The 23,672-nt window shown below is 41.4% G+C and overlaps 1 protein-coding gene across 5 annotated transcripts in view; it reads left to right on the plus strand.

The window, feature by feature from the left end:
• The window catches only part of ABCC4 (ATP binding cassette subfamily C member 4), a 264,459-nt gene extending 253,375 nt beyond the window's left edge, over nt 1-11,084 (plus strand). For all 5 annotated transcript variants that reach the window (XM_058681819.1, XM_058681826.1, XM_058681841.1 and 2 more), the window contains one exon: nt 9,280-11,084. In XM_058681819.1, the coding sequence (XP_058537802.1) occupies nt 9,280-9,387 (108 nt within the window). In that variant the 3' untranslated portion in view covers nt 9,388-11,084. The remainder of the gene's footprint in view (nt 1-9,279) is intronic.
• Nucleotides 11,085-23,672: the final 12,588 nt, after the last annotated feature.

A 23,672-nucleotide genomic window follows, 5' to 3' on the forward strand; every position in this document is an offset into this window, starting at 1 on the left:
CCTGACAGGTTGGAATTCGTTTCTTTGAAAAGAAAATGCAACATCTAGAAAAAGGTACTTCCACGTCAACGTTGTCTTGACCACATAGTTGTTTCTCTTCAAATGTTGGTATAGGCAAGCGTAATTACTCTCGTTGACCCTCAGAGACTATCTGTGGAATGGTAGAGAAAGTACTTTTTAGGTACATAAAGCGGGGAGGTGCGTTAGTCTTCTAGGGGCTACCCCATCAAAGTATACAGAATAGGTGTCTTAAAACCACAGCAATTTGTTCCTCACGGTTCTGGAAGCTGGAGTTTTGAAATCAAGGTATCGACAGGGTTGGTTTCCTCTGAAATATCGCTCCTTGGCTTGTCGATGACCATCTTCTTTGTCTTAGTGTGGTCTGCCCTCTGTGTGTGCCTGAGTGCTAAACTCCTCATACAAGGGCACCAGTCAGATTAGATTAGGACCCACCTCTGTGACCTCATTTTAACTTAACTGACCCTATCTCCACATACAATCACATTCTGAGACACTGAGGGCTTAGGACTTCAATATACAAATCTCGAGGGGACACAGTTCAGCCCATAACCGAGGTGAATCTTTTCATTCATTCTCCTCCATGATGAAGCAGACCTAATTGAGGTTTTTTGGAGTTCCTTTGTTCCCAGTATATAACAGGTGCCATTTTATCTATTGGTGAAATCAGCTGTAACCCCAAAGTTAGGAAATCCTGATAATCCTATGTTCTAGGAGCCTGGACCAGTTTGAATTGGTAGAAACGCTTAGCAGCCCCATGGCCCCGTATGTCTCCTGAGGTCTCTGAGCTGCCCGTTCCTCACTTGTGCTGGGGTTATAGCAAGGCCTAGCTACAAGGATCAGATGAGACACTGTATGCTTACCTGCTTTGAAGAATGCCGAGCCTTTTACAAATACAAGAGTTTTCCCTCTCAACAACGAAAGGGAATTGGTTTTTTAAAGGCTGTGGATTGAACCATTACCTCCCTAAAATAACAAATGAAGTACCCAAAGTTCTCCTAGGTAAGCTTTAGAGACTCTAAATTTGTTTTTAGTAATAAGTTTTTTTTAACAGATGATATAAACTAATGCTATAAAACTCAAAAACTTCACAGTTTTTTAAAATGATTGTTTTAGCTTATAAATAAAAGGTAAGTCATCCACCCACTCTTCAGGACAGAGCCCTGACACCTGTGTTGACCCTTCTGCTGATATAGCCCATTTGTCAACACAGACTTGTGCATATATACTTTCTGTTTTGTGAGCACAAGTGACAGCTCTTTCTTACTTCTTTCAGTTAATGTATCTCATATTATATCAATGCATATAATTATCTTTTTTTAAAAGTTGATTTGTTTTGAGAAAGAGAGAGCACAAGTGGGGGAAGAACAGAGAAAGAGAGAGAGAATCTCACGGAGGCCCCGATGTGGGGCTTGAACTTCCAAACCGTGAGATCATGACCTGAGCCAAAATGAAGAGTCAGACGCTTAACTGACTGAGCCACCCAGGCGCCCTGGTTATGTCATTCTTTTTAATGGCTACATAGTATTTATGCTTTCTCCACTCTCTTCTCCCCATTTTTTCCTTCTAATTAAGTTGTTACAGTTTAGTTTTCTTTTCCCAAAGAATGAGCTGGTAGATTTACTTACTGATTCTTGTACTCTGTGTTCCAGTTTATCACTTTCTGCTTTTATATGTGTTAATACCGTCTTTGGTTTATTTTATTGTGGTTTCTTGAATGCATTTGTTTTCATTTGTTCTTGTTCATTAATATAAATATTTTAAGGCAGTCAACTTTTCTCAGAAGACTGTTCTAGCTATATGCTATGTTGTACGCTACTGGGTTCTGGTATGCAGTGCTTTTGTCATAGTTAAGTTTTCAAATACAAATCTAAAGTTTTGTTTTCTTTTTTTTTTTTTTTTTAATTTTTTAGAGAGAGACAGAGCATGAGTGGGGGAGGAGCAGAGAGAGAGAGAGAGGGAGACACAGAATCCAAAGCAGGCTTCAGGCTCTGAGCTGTCAGCACAGAGCCCGATGTGGGGCTTGAACCCATGAACTGTGAGATCATGACCTGAATCGAAGTTGTACACTTAACCGACTGACCACCCAGGCGCCCCTAAAATTTTATTTTCAATTTTCTCTTTGGCTCAAAAATTGAGAAAGGGGCCTTTAAAACTTCCTGGTGGTGGGGGTTTAGTTTTTTTTTTATGTTTTCTAGTTTACTCATCAGCGTTGATTTGCATTGCCTTGTGATCATAGAGTTGTCTATGCTGTTTCCCCCCAGAAACAGTATTTGTTAATACTTTTCTTGTGTTCTAGTGCATAGTCAACTTTTGTGAATGTTTTTCACGTGTTTAAAAAGATGGACTAGTGTTTGTTTACAGTATAGCATTTAATGACTTTTAATTAGATTTACTTTAGTAATTATTTAGATCTTCTTATTTTGGTCCATTTGATGTGACACATTATGTTAGTCTTATTACAACCTTTCACTTTATAGTTCTTGTCATTTTTGCTTTGCTTGTCATTTTGGTTTTTAATTTTTATGTTCTCATTTTTTTTTTAGTCCACAGATATTCTTGACTTGGGTCTTCACTGTGAATTATATTTTCTTCTATTTTAAAGTGCTTTTCTTTCTTGGCTTCATTTAATGCACCTGGCCCTGAATGCAGGCAAGCTGATTCAAAATTCCAGTTGAGTCTCCTGCTTTTCCCTTTGTTTTCATTCACCTGGTATATCTTAGTCTTTTAGTATCAGATTACAGAAATATTTCCTGTAAATGGCATATAGTTCAGTTAGCTCTGAGATTTAATCTTAGTCCTCCTTTTTTTAACAGATGAGTTTAGTCCATTTACATTTATTGAGAATCACCATACTTCTATTATGTTTTCAGCTTTTAGTGTTCCTTTTTTTTAACCTTTTAATTAGTATGTATTTTTTTTAAGATTAAAAAAAATTAATTGATCTCTACCCAACATGAGGCTGGAACACAACCCCAAGATCAAGAGTCTCAGTCTCTACTGACTAAGCCAGCCAGGTGCCTCTATTTTTTTTTCTTTGCTCATTGTTTTATGTGTGTACCTTTCATTTCTCCTGGGAACACTTTATTATTATTGATTCCCCATTATGAACAATGACAACATCTCTTCCCTCTCTCCCTGTGCTCCCACCAGATTTTTGTTGTTTAGTTTTCCTTATACTGTTTACTGTCAAATCTTTAAAAATACTTAAGCCTCTTTATTTTACTTGCTTACTTGTTTTATTTTTTTTTTAATTTTTTTTTAACGTTTATTTATTTTTGAGACAGAGACAGAGCATGAATGGGGGAGGGTCAGAGAGAGAAGGAGACATAGAATCTGAAACAGGCTCCAGGCTCTGAGCTGTCAGCACAGAGCCCAATGTGGGGCTCGAACTCACGGACCGCGAGATCATGACCTGAGCCACAGTCAGATGCTCAACCAACTGAGCCACCCAGGCGCCCCATTGCTTACTTGTTTTAAATGCTACTTTCTCTCTTAGTTAGCTAAACTCTGTCTTCTAGTATGTTGTTTTTCAGACTTTGGGTTGTGATCCGGTTGTGGAGTTATGAAATCTGTTTCATCAGTCATGACCTGCATGTATTAAGAAATGAGGTAGACACCTTTTGGGATGAGCACTGGGTGTTGTATGGAAACCAATTTGACAGTAAATTTCATATATTAAAAAATAAAAAAAAAATTACACCCATTAAAAAAAAAAAAAAAAAAAAGAAATGAGGTAGAGGGGCGCCTAAGTGGCTCAGTTGGTTGAGCATCCAACTCTTGATTTTGGCTCATATCATGATCCCAGGGCCGTGAGATTAAGGCCAGCATTGGGTTCCATGCTGAACTGAGTGTGGAGCCTGCTTAAGATCCCTCTTTCTCCCTCTGTCCCTCTCCCCCTCTCCCCCTTTCATACTCTCTAAAATAAAAAAATAAAACTAAAAAAATGAGAAAAGAATGGAATGGAAAGAAAAGAGCAGTGTAACTGTCATAGTAATAGTAAATATTTCTTGGGTCTGTACTGAGTCTCAATGTAGTATGAAATGTACTTACTCCTGATCTCATGGTTTGTGAGATCAGGCCCTGTGTTGGGCTCTACTTGGGATTCTCTCTGTCTCCTCTCTGTCCTTCTCCTGTTCATGTGCACACACGTGCTCACTTGTGCACGTGCTCACTCTCAAAATAAACGTTAAAAAAAAAATGTACTTACTACCGTGGGTGACAGTCAAAGCAAAAGGTTGGAAAACAGTGCTCTGTACCATCTTAAAGGAGGGTTCGTTGGAGTTAGAATCCCCCTGACTTAACTGTGTGTGTGTGTATGTATGTGTGTGTGTGTGTGTGTGTGTATATATATATATATATATATACACACACACACACACACACACATATATATATTTGTACATATACATATATAATTTGCTGCACCTCTAATTTAAATGCTTTGGCTATAAAATTCTTGGGTCCCACTTTCTTTCACTTAGTATGCTATAAACTTTGCTCTAAGGGTTCTCTCATTGTTTATTCATACGGAGCGGTCAAGTTAGACTTAACTTGATCTTCTTTCCTGAAGCCCAAAGGACTCTTTCTCAATTTTGAAGGCTGTTAGTTTTTCCTAGGGTATGATGTACCCTTTTGTTCCCTAGCTTCACGTCTTTTATTTCTGGAAGTTACTGGAATTATAGCTTTGAAGTTCTCTTTCTTTGATTGGAGTCTCCTCTTTACACATATCTATCATGTATATGTTGTTTGTTCTTTATGTTATAAAGCTATTTTCTCCTTGATCCTTTTTAATTATTTTATTTTTTTAATGATTTTATTTTTGAGAGAGAGAGAGACAGAGACAGAGACAGAGCACGAGCTGGGGAGGGGCAGAGAGAGAGGGAGACACAGAATCCGAAGCAGGCTCCAGGCTCCGAGCTGCCAGAGCCCGACGTGAGGCTCAAACTCGTGAACTGTGAGATCATGATCTGAGCTGAAGTCTAGATGCTTAACCGACGGAGCTACCCAGGCACCCCTTTAATTCTTTATTAACTTCTAATTATGCTTGCTTTCTCAATTCTGTCCCCCGCGTCTCATCCTGTTTCTCCAGTGGTTGCTGAACTACTCTGTGCTGCATTCACACAGCTGCCCTTTCTGTGATGCTTCCCTGTTCTCCATTCCACTCGTGGCCCCAGTCAGCTCCTGCTTCATCGTCTCCTGTTGCTGTGCCACATTTCCAAACGTTCAAATTTCTGTTGTCCACAGGTTGATTGTTCTGTATTTTCTTTGAGTGTATTACATTATATTTTTTTTCACAATTTCCGTTTGTTCAGTGAGTATTTATTTGACATGTGGTTATCTTGTTCCTTTTCCTCACTGTGTATTTTACAGGTCCTGTACTACTACTATAATGTTGTTGGTTGTTGTTGTTGTTGTTGTTATTCCTACCACTCATCTTTGAATTAAGTGAGTTTTTCCTAGACTATATTTTTATAGGATGATGGTGGCTAGGGCATTATTTCAGGCTAAAGGGAATTCTGTCTGCTTAACGTAGAAGTTCCTTATGACAGAGGGGGAGAGAGAGAGAGAGTGAGAGAGTGAGTGAGTGTGTGTGTGTGTATAAGCAAGAGAGAGAAATTGAAGATGTGTGTTTATTTAGGCTGTCCTCCTCCCTAGCCTGCTGAGATGGGCAGTTACTTGCATGTCAGTATCTCCCTTCTCCTAGGGCCTCATCAGTGTATATGCTTCAGGCAAAGATGGGGATTCTGTACATTCCTCATTGACTCACCTTAGAATTTGCCAGTTAGTTGGACAACTGTGCTCTCCCATGATTGCTGAGATCTCCGCTAGCTACTTCCTCTCTGTCTTACCACAGCCCCACTGGATCCAGTTGCATATGGCAGCCCATCCGGGTATCTTGCCATTTGGGATTTCAGATGAGTCCTGATTTCATTAAAGATGGGCTTCTTTTTTATCTCGCGGTATCCTTGCTGTTTAGGGTGATTTCTGAGACGATTAAGGGGAGGGAAAAATCCATTTCTGTTATCTTAAAAGCAGAGGTCTTCTCTAACTCTCTGGTACTCTTTAACCTCAACAACAGACCTGCCAGCGTGTACCTAACCAGAGTTAGGCCTGCCGTAAAGATGAGTTTGAGAGTTACCAAAATTGAGCTAGGGCCGTACAGTTTAGTGAGAGTGAACTGGCAAGAGTCTGGAGCCAGAAATCACCATATTGAACCAATGTAAATGAAAGGTCACTTGCTGGCCTTCAGTCATGCATGGGCAGCTTTTATTGCTCTGTTGCTTTTAGTAAGATCTAATTCTGTGATGGTTGCTTTATTGACAAGCCAGCGTCCATTACTACACCTTGTTTGAGCCTCCGTTAGAGCAACTGTAATGAACCAGACCCAAGAGAAAGAGGGGAAGAGGGACAAGAAGCCCAGTACTCACTGGGCATACGGTCTGCTTGCCCTGATCTTTAACTTATATGGTATTGTTCCTTTTAACCTTCACAACTGTATTAAACTGGCATTATTGCCCCTTATAACAAATGGAGGAATTGACACCCAAGAGCCCAAGTGTCTGCTCAAAGTCAACAGTTAGCGAATATCAACTGTCATAGGCGTTTTTTTTTTTTTTTTAAGTTTATTTCTTTTGAGTGGGAGGGAGGCAGAGAGAGAGAATCCCAATCAGGCTCCACACTGTCAGCGTGTGTCAGTGTGTCACTGTCAGCCCAGCGTGGGGCTCGAACCCACAGACCATGAGATCACCACCTGAGCCAAAATCAAGAGCCGCTTAACCAACCGAGCCACCCAAGTGCCCCCTTTCGTAGTCTGTTAACTGTCTTTCTGCCTCCCCTGTGACCATATTCACCGAATTAAAGGTGTCTCGGCTCCAACTCAGGGGTTCTGTAAAGATAAAACCAAAACAGCCACAAAGGGCCTCCCAGCTGTTTTGTTTTCATCATTTAAGCGGGTGATGCTGCTACCTTCTGTGACCGAGGAGCCACTTCTCGGAGCGGCTTCGTAATCACACCCACCACTTCACTTCAGTCTGCAGTTTGTAGCCAGTAATTAGTTCCTATGAGGTAAGTCACTGTCTCACCTGACAGGTGAGGCCGCCGGTATGGAGAGGACTTGAGTGATTTCTCCAGGGTCAACAGTGAGTCCCAGGAAGAGCGGATGGAGATGGACCTCCCCATCCTAGGCTGAGCCTACGGCACGGGGACCCGTCACCCAACTGCTTTCATAACCCGCACCCTTCATAACCTGGGAAGAGGAGGGCTCCTCTCTCGCGTGTGCTGTTAGCTGCAGTGTATTCCCGGCCGTGTCAACACAGGAGAAGAAGGGTCAAATCAAGGATTTTATACACAGGAAGCTCGCTTTCAGGATTTAGTTTTAGGTGTCTCAGAGTACGAAGCTAAGACCATTTCAGTGAAACATTGCCAATAATGACTTTCCTGTATAAAAAATTACATTCAGAGGATGATAGGGAAAGGAATTGGCTTTTTTGGAGAGGACTACCAAGCAGTAGAAAATGAAAAGGTACTTTTATTCTTCTGGTTGTTTTTAGTTTCAACAAGATACCTCTTTTTTGGGAGTGCATAAATCTGTAACTGTACAAAATATTGATAGCTTTAAATTAAAAAAATTTTTTTTTAATTAACACCCCCCAAAGGTATTTTTTTTAAAATACTTGTGTTATAATGGAAATAACTTCAGATTTCACCCAGTGAAGTCCAAACGTTCTTGGAGAAGGCCTCATTTTACTCCTTCAGTGACATTTTAATATACAGTATTTCATATGTAATGTTTTGGAGTAGCAAGTCTGTAAGCAATAAGAGAAAAAGAAAGTACACTTAATCTGAAGGTAGATGTCCCAGCAATTTTCCTTTTTGTATGTGAAGCCCCTTCTCTCCCATGATAACTTTGTTGATAGCATCCACACATATATTTGGAGCCAGGTGTTGTAAAATAGATCCGGAATCGTGTGACTTAAGAGACCCAGCTCATGACACGTGTCAGCCTCAGATAGATGGTACATTTTCTGTTTTAAAGACTCAAACAAAACTTTTCACATTCTTCTTTGGGGGAAAAAAAAAAATTACATTTGAAGTCCTTTTTCACCCAAACACATTTTGAGATAAGAGCTCACAAGTCTTGACATTATTTCATTTTGTTACACGCATCTGTCAAGGAACCGAGATATGATACAGCTACTAAAAACCGATGATTGTGGAACAGAGAAACTTGACAGCATTTCATTCCCTTTATGTTCTGATTATACATTTATCAGAAAACCTGTATCTCTTCTAGTTCAGCTAGAAATTGGTAGAATTCAAGAACTCAAAGGCCTGGCAAAGAACTGTCCTATTATTTGGTATCATCTTACATTTTAGAGAAGATGCTTGGTTGAGTCATTGTTAAAGCTTTTGCTTCTCTTTTCATTATTGTGGCCCACTATCCACAGATCACATTTCTATAGGCCCTATAACTGCTCTGCCGCACAAATTAAACGCGGGGATATTTCATACATATACGCCAGCGTTTCAATGCTTGTCAATCAGAGTTTATAAAATATAGGGATTACAACCTGATATTAACATCCAAATCTATTGTGCTCATTTTATGTGTGAAAATGAGAAACCCTCGTGCAGACGCTATATTCCCCAGCCTTTGTCACCCTGTTTTTAATTTATCTCCAGGTTTTGAGTCAGTAAAATGATTTTGCTTTATCAATTTAATGTAGTGATAAAACATATCTACGAATCAGAACGATCAGAACCAAAGTGGATCTACAGGTTGTTTGACATTAAGCCCCCGCCCTGCCGAGGGCATTAATAGGGCTGCTTTCTTCACAGAAGCAATATATCACTGTTGTGGGTTTGTTTGTTTTTTTATGGTATTGTTTTTATTTTCATTATTTTTTTAAGTCTATTTATTTTGAGAGAGAGAGCATGTACACGAGCAGGGAGGGGCAGAGAGAGAAGGAGAGAGAGAATCCCAAGCAGGCTCCATACTGTCAGCGTGACAGAGCCTGACACAGGGCTCGAACGCAGGAACCATGAGATCGTGACCCGAGCCGAAACCAAGAGAAGGACGCTCAATCGACTGAGTCACCCAGGCAACCTGTCCCCTGTTTTTTTAAATTTTACTCCAGTCGTGATGTGATTCACTTCACATGAAGAAATAGACATGGAAATGCATCGACCTGGGGAGGAGGGCTTGAAAACCTCTAAACGTGTTCTTTTTATACCTTTTTTGTTGTTCTTTTTTTACAGGTGTACTTCAAAAGGAACTATCCAGATCTTACTCACAATGGCCATGTGGCTCTGAACGCTTCCAACGGACAGCCCTCAGCCTTTACGATTTTTGAAACAGCACTGTGATTGCACCACGGCATCAAGTCTATTCCAGAGGCATTTTTCTAATAGTTTTTGTACTGGGTCAGTTCTCTTGTACTTTTTTTACACTAGCAAAAAATATTTACACGTGCAAGGTGTTTATTTGGAGTGCCCCTCCAACTTCACCCAACGATTTCAAACTCTAGCAGGATGATTTACTATTTTTTTATTTATATGCTGATTTTTTTTTTTTTTTTTCTTATCCAAATCACAGGTGCAGGACACCACTAAAAGCTGTCTACCAGGTTTGGTGCCTTAAGAGACTTCAGAGCCAAAGCTCATTTTGTAAGGCATAAGACAAAGTTGTCACAGACTTTTTTCTTTCTTTCTTTTTTTTTTTTTTTACTGGCCCAAATTCTATATAACTTTCCAGTTACATCAGGGATTCTATTTACTTGAAGACTGTGTGAAGTTGCCATTTTGTCTCGCCACTTTTTTTTTTTTTTTTTTTAACGTAACTAGGATCCATTACTTCTCCCTAAAGGCCTCTGGTTGAAATAGTACAGCTAAATCTAATAGGAAAAACCAAAAATAAACTTTATCTTAAGTGACATTATAGTAGATAGAGTCTACCCCCCTCTAAAAAAGATACATGCTTAAAATACAGGAGGGCAGTATTTAATTATATGTTCTGAAAGGCAAGGAAGAGAAAATAATGCTTCCTCAGAATTGGAGCCATGGCCATGTAGGTGATTTGATAATGAAGGACACAAATGTGATCATTGATCATCTTCTAGATTTGCAGGACTCTGACATGGTAACTGCCATCATTATGGAGATCGTTTCAAAAAAGACCAAACCACGAACTGTAATTCTGGACTACAGCATAGGAGTCTCATTTGAATTCCTGGTTTACTAATAATGGACAGACTATTGACTATAAGCCTTTTGGCTTAGCGTTTATTGAAATCCCGTCTCCACTGTGTGTACGAGCTCTCCTGACTTGGTGAGAAAAACCGAAAATCATCACAAACAGTGGCTGTAATTGTGCAGTGTATTCTCAGGCTGTATCCAGCAGGCTCCCTTTTATGAACCTGCCCAGGTTCTTTTCCCTCTGACCACTAATAGCACTTTGTTTAAGTCTCTCTGATGAGTGAGTCAGCAAACCACTGTACTTCCTAAGGCCTGCTGCACTTTATTTGAACCACGGGTCTTTAGTTTTTCTTGACGGTGGCTGTGGTATGTGAGTTCAGATTGCTAGAGGTTTTACTGTTGTGGTTTTAAGTTGGACTCTCGTGACCTCAAGAATAAGGTGTAACCACCCTCAAGTTGCATACATTCATATTTATGCTCTCATATTGTAGATTTTCAGACTCTTTAAAGAAACCAATGGTTTGTAGCGTCAAGCCTTAAAAAGCACTCAAGGCAAACTACACAAAATTTGAGTGCAGTAGCTATTTGACTCTTTGTATTTAGAAATATGGTTAATGTTTAGTTCAGTAAGCCAGTGAGTTAATAGTCATGGATAGTATTTCATGACACTGAAATGGCAACAGTGATAGTTATGAGGCTTGTTGAAACAGTGGGAGACACTGCAAATGTGTATGTGCTTATTTGGTCTTTAGAGGTTAAGTACAGTTTAAAAAAAAACATGTTTCTATTTTATTTCTATTTCAGTGTCATCATAGAATTTTTTTAATGAAACAAAATTCAGTTGAAATAAATGACCGTTTTCATCTCCATTCAGAGATCTGTGTTTTGTTCTTGGAGGGATTACTGACTCGTGTTCTTGCTGTTGAAAGCCCACAAGTTTTCCAGAGATCAAAAAATAGCTTCATTATCAACTGGTTCTCTCAGCTAACTAGACGTAGCACGTATTCTAAGTAGACAGGTGGGTTTCAGGCGGCCCTTGAGGCAAGCCTAGGTGTACTCTCACCCAGGAAGGGAGACCGTATTAGCTTATGCCCTAGGCTGGAACAAGTATTAAATTGTTGAGGTGTTTGTTGTTTGAAGGTGACTTTGCACTGAACTCACAGGAAACATTTATTGCTGCTACATTAAAACACTGTAGAACACGGGTTCTCAAAGTGTGGTTCCCTGGACCAGCAGCATCAGCATCACCTGGGAACTTGTCAGAAATGCACATTCTTGTGTCTCATCCCAGATCTACTGAATCAGAAACTGTGGTGCTGTGGACCAGTAATCTGTGTCTTAACAAGGCCTACAGATGGTTCTGATTGAGAAACCAGTGCTGAAGAACATCAAGTACTCCTAAAGCTCATTAAGAAAAACACAGATGGGGCGCCTGGGTGGCGCAGTCGGTTAAGCGTCCGACTTCAGCCAGGTCACGATCTCGCGGTCCGTGAGTTCGAGCCCCGCGTCAGGCTCTGGGCTGATGGCTCGGAGCCTGGAGCCTGTTTCCGATTCTGTGTCTCCCTCTCTCTCTGCCCCTCCCCCGTTCATGCTCTGTCTCTCTCTGTCCCAAAAATAAATTAAAAAATGTTGAAAAAAAAAAAAATTAAAAAAAAAAAAAAAAAAAGAAAAACACAGAAAGCCCAATTAGAGAAATGGACAAGAGACTTAAATAGGCACTTTGCAAAAGAGAATATCCAAGTGACCAATAATTGGAAAAGTGCTTACTTACTCTTATTGGTTACCAGGGAAATGCAAATTAAGACCACAGTGACATAGCACAAAACACCCATAAGCACGGCTAAAATTTAAAAGACTACCGAAGGGGTGCCACTGGAGCAATGGGAACTCTCATATAAAAGTGTGTATAAAAAAAGTGTATCTTGAAAAAACTTGGGAAAACACTTTGATGGCATTTACTCAAGCTGCATACCCTGTGATCCACACACGTGTGCTCCAAGAGATGTGTTCGAGGACATTCCTGGAAGTATAATTCCTAGTAGCCCCAAAGTGGAAATAATCCAAATGCCCATCAACAGCAAAAAGAGAATAAACTGATGCGATAAAATACTCCACACCAACTAAAGCAATTAAATTACATCAGTGACACAGGTGAACCTCAAAAATTTAAGCCTGCCCCAAAACAATATAACTCCATTTACACAAAGTTCCAACATAGTTTATACTGTTTAAAGCCTAACAGTTGCTTTGGGAAGGCAGAAGATGTTGGTAATTGGGAGAAGTAAAAAGGGAGCTTCTAGGGTATTTCTTTCTGTTCTTTTTTTTTTTTTTTTTTTTTTGGCCACGTGGTGGTTAGATCAGTATTGGGTTCTTCATTTATTTTCTGCACTCTTCTGTTGCATGTGCCATTTTGCAATTCAAAAAGGAAAATTCTCTTGGGGCGCCTGGGTGGCGCAGTCGGTTAAGCGTCCGACTTCAGCCAGGTCACAATCTCGCGGTCCGTGAGTTCGAGCCCCGCGTCGGGCTCTGGGCTGATGGCTCAGAGCCTGGAGCCTGTTTCAGATTCTGTGTCTCCCTCTCTCTGTGACCCTCCCCTGTTCATGCTCTGTCTCTCTCTGTCCCAAAAATAAATAAACGTTAAAAAAAATTTAAAAAAAAAAAAAAAAAAAAAAAAAAAAAAAAAAAACAAAAAGGAAAATTCTCAGCCTTGTTTTTCTTTTAGAATATCATTCAAATCCAGTAGCTAACCTGCATCTGGGAAATTACTTATGCTGAGTGCTTAGGATAAGAGGCTGTTGACACCTTGTCCTGTGGCCCATAGCTAATGGCCTCATTTGAAGCTCTTGGTACATGAGAGGTCAGGGTCTATATTTTCTGTGGCTAATTAATAAGCTAAACCTCACTTCATCTCCAATTTCAGGGGAAATTAAAAAAAAGGAACTAAGATTTTTCTGGGTTCTTTTTTAAAAACCACTTTATTGAGGTATGATTGACATAAAAACTGTACATATTGAATGTGTACAACTTGATGAGTTTGGAGATAAGTCTACACTCTTAAAGACATCACCACAGTCTATGCCATAGGTGGCTTACCCATCGCTTCCGAAAGTTTCCTAACACCATAAGTGGTTGCTGCCTGAACTTATGAAGGAACTATTTCAATCAATTCAATGCAGTGAATTAGACTTGTTAAGAATTGTGATAATTTGGTTAGGTAATGATTAACTTAGCTGGTTACCCTGTCCCTGTGTGAGCTGATGAAAATCTGTTGTTTGTTGTTTTTTGTTTTTACGGAGAGTTTGACTAAAGATACCTGAGTATTTTGTTTCCTATCTAATTCTGAAGTTTAATCATGTTCAGAATCTTATGCCTTGAAGTGTGTGAAATTTAGCACCTGAATGTGTAAAGTCACTTTCCACAATTGTGTTTTGGAGGGTTTTCGAGATACATCTTTACCCTAGAAAACTTAGGGCATTCAAGACACCACTTCTCAAGAATAAATTGTAAAATCCCTCTAATGTAGTTCAGGGAATGGTTTAACGTACAGTTGACTAAAAGGAAAGACATCTTTCACTTGGAATGAGGAAAACTAAGAAAGTTCAAATTAACACAACAAAAACCCTAAAAGCCATGTTAATGGTTAACCCATGTTTAGTGACAGAGTGAATTCTCAAAAGATAACTTTCATTGGAAATTGTGTGTCCATAAAAGGAAATTATATTCTCCATCAGAAAGTTATAAGACCACATCATTCCACAAGTACAGGCTGAAAAATAGTCATAGGTTTTCTCAAAAATTGCAATAAATTCGTGGATTCGCTTCCACAAAATACGTGTTTTATTGGGTGTTTTGATCCTTATCAAATTGAGTATTTTAAAGGATAACCACATTTTGTATTTTATTTGGGAATTTAGAAATAAATGTTAAAGTGTGTGTGTATATATATATATATATATATATATATATATATATATATATAACCAATAATTTTCACTCCTTTCTTGTTGAACAAGAAACATTAACTCTCATGGGGCACCTGGGTGGCTCAGTCAGTTAAGTGTCTGACTCTTGATCTCAGCTTAGGTCTTGATCTCGGGGGTCATGAGTTCAAGCCCCGAGTTGGGCTCCACACTAGGTGTGAAATCTATGTAAATAAATAAATAAGTTAAATAAATAAATCCCAAAAATCTAATCAAGTACTGGAGTCTCTTTTGATACATGTTGCACTTTGGTTCTCCGATACAGAAGGTGCTAGGGCAGTAAATTAGCACCATCCTTGACAAAGATGGGATATGGTCACCCTGTAGCCAGGTGGCCTTACTTACATGCTTGGGTTTCTCAGCCTCTCTGAACCTCAGCTGCTTCATCTGTAAAGTGGATGTGTTTCCTGTCCTTGTATAGTTGCTTGGGTTGGGGTGATTGTTGGGCCAAGAGCATCCAAAGAAACAGGCTGGACTCATTGACCTTGTATAAGAAGAGGGTCCCCTCTTCCACCGAGAGAGGAGAGCAAGGTAGGTGTGGATGAAGATAGGTTTGTAGACTGTATGTAGAAGGTATATTTGAGGAGGTCCTCATCTGATGGCCTAAAACGAACTTCTTACTTCACATATAATTGAAGGGAAACCAGCACAAGCTCTGGAGACAGTCTTCCAGGTTCAAATACTGTCTTGTCTGCACATCGGCAGTCTGGGTTTGGATAGGAGTTCTGCCTGCTCGTTGTGGGATCTTACGGTCAGGAAACAACATGCTATGCTTCAATTCCTTGGTAAAATTGGGGATGGTACATTTCTCAGAGGGCTCTTGCAAAGGCTTAACTATGTGACACAGTGTGTGGTCTGTGGACTAGTGCCAGTCCACGAACTGTTTGCAACCAAGAATTTCAAGAAAACTAGAAGCACTTTAGCCATTTGACTTCGCTGTGACATCGGAACTCAGGATCTGTGGAATCTTGTCCGACAGGCTAGAGAACAATTTGGTGAACTTCCATGGTGAGGAGTGTGTGACCCGAGCTATACACTAGCTGTGAGCAGTAGAATCTTGTATTCGTTTGCAATGGACTGAAAATTTAAATTAGTAAAACTGATTTCTTTTTTTTTTTTTTAGTAAAACTGGTTCTTAATCCCAGGCAGCTGAGAAGCATTGCTTTAGAACAATGCTGAATATGTAGTTAGCTCTCAATAAATATTGGCCTGTTTATTGTTACCATATCATGCAAAAATTATTCCATGATATTTATGTTTAAAATTTGACCTCCTAGGCTTTCAAAAGGTTCTACTGTACATTTGGAATATTTAATAACACTAAAAAGTTAAAAATAAATTCTTGCTCAAAACTAAGAGTTTTTTCCTTAGTCTAAAAAGATATTTTAAAAAATAACGCTGTGCTTGTGTTTATACCCACTATATCCTTGAATCTACAGCATGGTCTTGGAGAAAGTACCCGGGGACACACCAGGCCACTTGAAAAATCCTTTGAAGAACTTAAGGTTTTATGTGTAAGCTGTTGATTTCTCTTCAAAAACAGAATATGGATTAACTGAGCTTTTGCTTTTTAAATCTAATGTTGCTAAGGAAAATAACCTCATTTCCCCCAAAAAACTAAAACAGCAGTCTGTGTTGAAAAACAGTTACAAACATATGATTTATTTGATTTTAGAACTTAAAAATAACATTAATAAAAGGAATAACATGTCCCAGCCCTATAAGACCTCCATGTATACTCCTGGCCCATCTAACTTGCCTTGGGGGTCAACATTGGGATTGTAAGATTTTTTTAAGAAGAACCAAGATCAAGACGTAGATACACTACGAATGTTTTACAGAAAGCTTACATTGGATGGTTCTAAGTTCAGTCTTTCATTCAGCAAGCATACTCCTAAAACTCGCCAACTCAATTATCCATCCCAATAGATGGAAGTTTTGGGTATTCCAAAACAGTGTTTGATCCAAAAGCTAATCGTATTTAATTTTGGAGGGCATTACGTGAAAAACATTTTTTAAATTAAATTTTGCAAGCTACCTAGACAAAAATTAAAATGAGTCTCTGTGAGACAGAGTTTATATCATGTTAAGAGTGCTATAAGAAAGGAACAGTCCACAGAGGATTGAGGATTTTTAAAGTTAAGTTTTATAACACCATGGCTTTTTAAAAGTCCATGAGTCCAAACTGATTCTAACAAGATAGGTGATAGGTAGATAAAAGGGAAAGCTCTTTTTCGCAGTGAAATACCAACTAATAGATGTAGGAGGATGGACAGAAAAAGTACCACGTTGCAGCCATCACTGTCACAAATCAGACAAAGCCCAACATTGGCTGATAAGTGAATATAGGGTGAATGGTTTTTTTTGCGGAAAGGGGTAGGGCATTTTCATGGACTGAAAATATCTTCCCAGACGAATTGGTTCACAAGGGAGGAATTGTATCTTTTTAAAGTGGAAAAATCTGGCAGGCACCACCCTAACCACGTGATCAGAGTTAACATTACTAGTAATGGACCAAGTGACACCCTTGTCTCTGGGTGGGTGAGGCAGTGATGACAAGGCATCATTTCTGTGGTATTTCTGCCTCTCCACAAAAGAAAACACAAGTATAACCTAAATCAAATCAACAGACAGACAAACCCAAATTGAGGACATTCGACAAAACAACTGGCCTGTGCTCTTTATTTTTTTAAATTTTTTTGAAGTGATCTGTACACGCAACGTGGGGCTTGAACTCACAACCCGGAGATCGAGAGTTGCATGCTCCACTGACAGAGCCAGCCAGGTGCCCCTGGCCTGTATGCTAAAAATGTCAAGGACAGGGGCGTCTGGGTGGCGCAGTCGGTTAAGCGTCCGACTTCAGCCAGGTCACGATCTCGCGGTCCGTGAGTTCGAGCCCCGCGTCGGGCTCAGAGCCTGGAGCCTGTTTCCGATTCTGTGTCTCCCTCTCTCTCTGCCCCTCCCCCGTTCATGCTCTGTCTCTCTCTGTCCCAAAAATAAATAAAAAACGTTGAAAAAAAAATTTTTTTAAATGTCAAGGACAATTAAAGGTTGAGGAAGTATTTCATATTTAAGCGGAAACTGCAAAGATATGACGAATGCATTGTGTGATCCTGGATTTAAAAAAGTTTCAATAAGGACAGTACTGTGATAAATGGTAAAACTGGAATGAGAACTGCATAGTAGATATTAATATTAATATTAAATATCAATATTAAATATCCTGAATTGATTCATACCATGGTTACTTAAGAGAATGTCCTTATTCTCAAGAAATACACACTGATGTATTTAGCAGTAAAGGGTTATGGGGTCTGTAACTTACTTTCAAACGGTTCAGTAAAAAGGATTATATATATGTTATATATTATACTGTATTATATATTTGTTATATCATCCTGGATCAGAAATGATATGTCTATGTATCTATGTTTCCCGAAAGGGAGAAAGCAAATTAGTTAAAAATGTGAATTCCACGGGATTCATTGTGCTATTACTGCAACTTTTATGTAGATACAATTTTTTTTTTCAAAATAAAAAGTTAAAACAACAACAACAAAACAAAACAAAAACAAAAAACCTTCCCCCAGCTCAACCACAAAGTGAAATCTCCACATTCAGATAAGCAAGAGTTGGCTCTAAGCCGTCCATAAAAAACACCAAAATCCAGCTTGAAGTGAGAGCCCACCTTCCCCACAGTCAAGGTGCCCCCCACTAACCAAATTATTTTTCACGTAGGCAGGATACAGCATTCTGTGACGTTTTAAGGATACAGTGATGTCAAAGGCAGACTCACTGATGGGCCAAATTTCCAGGACTGTCATGCCCTCCACTGTTGGAGGGGGCGGCCGCCTGTGGGAGCCCCCTGAGTTCCGAGTGGCCGTTCTGTCAATAATAGAAGAGCAATTAGGAGTGGATGCCCGGGACCTGCACGGACAGTTGCGACACAAAGTGCTCTTCATTGCCATTCAACAGAAGCACTGTGGATGATTCCAAACCGTGTGTCCTGGCGTAAATTCATTTTTTCCAGAAGGCTCTCTGTCTCCTGTGATACGTAGATATTTCTATCTGGAGTTGTACCAGTCAAGCTTATTCTGGTCTGCATTTTCTTGATCTGAAAATAAACTAACTCCTTTTCGTTAGTTTTCTTGAAGATCTGGTTTAACTGATCTGATTCTGCCACCAGTGAACTCGATAAGAAAATGTCATTGCTATGCTGACGCTACTTGTAAATGTAGTAACCGAAGCCAACACATGTGCACACAAGAGAAGGATATTCACTCTAGAATTCCTTTCCTTCAAATAGAAAACCATTTTCAAGAAAGTTCACTTTGGCAATTTGAAATCATGCTGAGAAATAAGGATGTCTGATTTCACAAAACAGATGAACATCTCTGGTCACTTTACAGTCCAATGGAAATTTGATTTCTCTTACTAAATATTTATAGTTTTTCTTCAATAAGATAGTCTTTCCAAAGATAATTTAATGATATCAGTAAATACTCATTATTTAATATGAAATGAGAAACATTATCTAATTGATAACACTTTTGTGAAGCACATTTGTATCTTTAAAACTCTGAAATTAAAAATAAAACTGAAATCAAATAATCAAAATGTTAACAATAGATATTTCTGACTGGTTTATTATCGCTGATTTTTATTTTCATTTTTTATTTTTGTCCTCCAAATTACCCTCAATATGGGTTAATTTTAAGGTACAGAAATTCTGTAAAGAGAAGCCTTAGTGCCTCTTACAGTTAAGATAGCGAGTTTATATTTTATTTATGAATAATGTCTTACTGTCCACACAGATGCTCCTAGCTTTAATATCTTTACATCAGATACTCCGTTAGCTCATGAGTTGTATGGGTTCCTTAGAAACATTTTGTACCATGGTCTACATATCTTTCTGGTGTTCTCCTTCTCTAGCAACATCTGGCCAGTTTGAAAATTCCAACGTATTCCCATAAAAGTACAGGTCACATGAGTACTAGACTTCATTTGCATTGGAAAACAATTTTTGAGTGACACTTTTAGGACAGATAGCCATCCATTTCTAAAACCATGAAGTCTTTTTTATAAAGACATAAATGTCACCGTGAAAGGGGTAAGGAGAAAACCAAGTTAATGGTGATGAACTCAACCTATTTTGTCAATGCAACATCCAAACGGCAAAAATAATGGTCTGCCATGTTTCACATCTAGGTTTTACTGACATTTTGGCTTCTAAATTACACAATGGGTCTAAATTTGCTACCACATGTCTTGTGGGGAGGCACCTAAAATCAAATTATCGGGCAAAGAGAAATGTTTAGGCAAACTTCCCCAAGAAACTTGGCGTTTCCCCATATTGCAATAATGTTCGAGCTTTTGATTTATATGTTTCAGGGCAAAAATGCGGACGATGACTAGGAACCTAAGACAATGACTTGTTTTGGTGGAATTTGGACTTTCAACTCTTTCTCAAGCAGGGGGGCTCCAGGGGAGAGGATGGGTAAGTAGACTGTATCAACAAGCCAGCTCAGCCATAAGGTCCGTGGCTGGACATCAACAAGTGCCATCAATGAAGAAGGACAGGTTACCTGTCTGTAGGTAGCTTTGGGTTCTCTTCATTGCTTTCTCAGCTTTGTTCCCTCTCCCACTAAGTAGAACATGATTCCAGCTTAAAGAGTTTCCTGATGATTGATCTTTGGATAGAGATAGTACAGCCTTTTTGAGAACTAGTTCTGTATTGAAGTCAGCAGTAGCCACCCCTTACCTAACAAAGATATCACCATATTGATTTCATTGGTGCCTGGAGCCTGCCTTCAAAGCTGTTTTTGAGAAGGTAGACCAGGTGCCCACCCATGTACTGGGATTGAAGGAGCCCTGGGAAAATCCTCCACCCAAAAGATGTTTTCCACGGATGCTTGAAGGGCCATCATCGGTGATTCATTTGTATGGATACCTTGTGCTCTTTCTTTGAGGTCCTTTTAAAAAATGAGATCCTGTATTCTAGTGAAGGTGTTAAATGTGAAGTCACGAATACTTTAAGGTGAGTTGACCATATTGCTTTCTCCCTAATAGAAGAAGCAATGGATATACCACACATGATTTTGAGGAAGTGGTGTTTGTGACTCACCTGGAAGGGAAGGGCTCATCCTTAGGAAACATGACAGAAACTTCACCAATAAAGATATTTCAACAATCATGTTGCATAATGTCAAACACAATGAGGAAATTGCCAACATCCTATATAACACATAAGCAATTGAATTTGGCTTCACTGTGTGTAGCCGGATTGGACCACCACCTACCTGCCCGTCTTGCCTATTAAGCTGAATTATCCCTCAAATCCACTCTGGGTCAAAGTTGGTTCAAGGATCTTGTAGGATTTGAGTTCGAGTTCATCATTTTGGGGAGAAGGAACATGAGAAACCAGGCTTGCTTAGTAAAGGGAGGTCTTTGCCTCCCTAAGGTGCCAAGGGAGGTTTTGAGGGCAGCAATCCTCTTTTATCAGAGCCTGGCTACACATGGCTTCTGGACCATACTAGAATAATCAGTGTCAGGTGAAAGAATGAATGGCTTTCATACTGAGTACTAGTTGAACAAGTTGAACCTTGTTTCAGGCAAACAACTGTCACCTGCATCTCAACATCAAAAAAATTCAAGATGTAGTTCAAACTTTTAGATCACTGATTGGAGATGTGTATTTATATACTAAGTGTGCTATTTATATCAATCATTTCTCTGTGTTGTTTTTTTTTTTTCTGCCTTAATGTAGAAAGTGTCTACTCCTGGCAGGACCCATTCCTACTGTTTTCCAGCCCAGAGCAAGAGAACAAATGGAGGCCCACATATCTCATGTCTAGATAGGTAAGGCTACAATCGCGCTAACAAAACGTTCAATAAAATATGTTTTGTCCTTCCACCTTGATAATCCTTCAGAACCACCTGGAAGGCCTCAGTCACATTTGGAATTCTTGGGTTCTCAGGGTTCTGGGCTGAAATGTGGAAGTGGGGAGAGCTGGCCCATGCCCACAGCCCACACCTGGGAAAGCCTCATCTGCACAAGTGAGGACACCCCAGATGGCACAGGCAATTCTGCCCACCCATCCCTCCCCTGGCAAATAGGCCTCCCAGGTCCAGGGCTACTCTCACACCAGTGCTGTCTGATGATGTAACCCTTTCAAGGATGGACACCGGCAACAGGGCCACGCAGGGCTTCCTTCAAGTGGGCGGGAGCCATTGGGGGTGGGGCCATTCCAGCATGCTGGCTGCCCTGAGTGGTCTAGACCAGTGCTTCTGGATCTTTAATGTGTGTAAAATCCACTTGGGAATCTTGCTAACATGCTATAGATCAGACAGCAGAGCCTGCATTGCACACGCTTCCGGGTGATGCTGAGGCTGCTGGCTTGTGGACCACACCGGGGTAGCGAGCCCCGGAGGGAACGGGCCCTGGGTGGCTGTGTCCCCTTGGCTCTCAAGACGCTTCATCCCATGGGGACTGGCCATGTCAGCACCAGATGCCTTTTGCCCGGTCTAAGGGTGGTTCTGGCCCCTTGTTTGCCCGTGTTCCCATTGCATCAATGGGCTCTGTTCCCACAGTGCGGGGTCCTGGTCCTCCCCCAGCTCTGCCACCACCACCTTTGATCTCCCACCCACTCTCCCCAAATGGAGTTTCTCTTGGCTCCTTTCCCTGCAGTGTTCCACTCCTTCCCCCGCTTTTCTCTTACGCCACACAACAAATGTAAAAATAACATTTCAAAAATGTTGAAAATTAATGCTGATGAAATCGTGTTTTTGTTTTCTTGGGAGGTAAGCAGGCAGTAACAACCCTACATGTAGTCTCTCCAGGGCCTAGCTATGATTTGGTAACAATATCATATCTGCTCACTCATTGCCTGAAATCACGAGTTCCAAACCTAAACGCTTGCTGGATTAGAGCAGACTGGATTTTCCTCCCCTATTTTTATTTTGACAAGGCTGCAAAAGCTATCTCCCCATCTAATGGGATCGAATAGGCTGCTAAAAATAACTCCTGCAAGTTTGTGTTGCAAATGGGAAACTCCTCTCCCCATTCCTGCCTGTTACTCCGAGGAAGCTTAATCCTTAGACTTGTGTTCAAGTATTTGCACTGGTTTGTGTTCTTTTCTTCTTCCGAGGCTGTTTTTCTCTATTTGCCTGAGTTATTTGAACAGGTGGCTTTGCACAACCTATGCTAATGTGAGGCTTTTGTCTGCTTTGAGATTGCACAGGGAGTCGTTTATGGGAGAAATGTTTCTTTCTTGCTACACGATTCACACCTGTTCTGAGAATCACCCTGCGCTAACTAGAATACCACGCCGGAGAGGTCTTCCTCCAACTGGTCCCCGGCCCGGGAAAGCAGAGGCACTGCTGACCGCAAGGAGGCACGAAGCCACCTTTTTCTCTTTTCTCGCGCACGTGACAAGCAGCCAAGGGCCGTGTTGTGTGGCGTTGTGTGGCTTGGGGTTGGGTGTCCCCCTCCCCCGTCGCTCTGTCCGGACGTTGAGCGGAAAGTAGGGATCCCTGCTGCTAAGGTTGGGGAGGGGGACCCTCGCCGGACGTAGCCAATGTCTTGGCGCAGGTGGGCGCACGAGGCCTCCGGGGAGCCGCGGCACACCGTGGCCGGCGGCCTGAGCGCGGCGCCGGGGTCCCTTTGTCCGGGGCCACCTCGGGCGGGAGCATCGGGCGCGGGCCCGGAGCCGCGTCTGGCGGCCGATCACAGGCGGGCGCCCGGGGACGCTCGGCGCGCGCGCTCCCTGGCCGCAGATCACAGGCGCCCGCCCGGCCCGGGAGCCCGCCTGCTGCCTGGAACGCGATCACAGGCCGCGCCTCCGGGCCCCGGGGGCGGGGAGGGGCGCGGCACGGGCCCGGGGGAGGGTGGCCGCGGGCGCGTTCCCACGGGGAGGTCCGGGGCTGCGCGAGGGCTTCTCCGGGATCCCCCGCAGGGGGTCCTCCGCCTCTGCCGGTGGGAAGGCAGCGCGGCGCGACGCGGCGCGGGGCGGGGCGGGGCGGGGCGGGGTGGGGGGTAGGGAGCAGCCCTCCCGCGGCTGGGGCCAAAGGGAGGCCGCTAAGGGGTCCCAAGAAAGGCTGTGTAGACGCACCGCGCGATCACTGCCTTGCGATAGCCATCTAGTCAGGGGCGCGCTGGGGATGGGCTTTTCTAGAACGTTTTTTGAGGAAACTGCATTCTTAGTTCCCGGGCTATAAGAAAAGAAAGAATGAAGTGAGGGGGCGGGCAGGCTGGGAAATAGTTTAAACAAAAGTGGGTGTGATGATGCCCAGTTGGTTCACCTAGCTCTCCACTCCTCACCTTTGCGCTGTAGGTGGGCTCCCGAGCTGCCTTTCCTACTTCACCGGTGTGTGTGTGTGTGTGTGTGTGTGTGTGTGTGTGTGTGTGTGTGTGTTGGGTGTGTGTGTGTGTGTGTGTGTGTGTGTGTGTGTGTGTGTGTTGCGGGGAGGGCAGGGGAA

The sequence above is a fragment of the Neofelis nebulosa genome, chromosome 1, assembly GCF_028018385.1.
Source record: "Neofelis nebulosa isolate mNeoNeb1 chromosome 1, mNeoNeb1.pri, whole genome shotgun sequence".
NCBI lineage: Eukaryota > Metazoa > Chordata > Mammalia > Carnivora > Felidae > Neofelis > Neofelis nebulosa.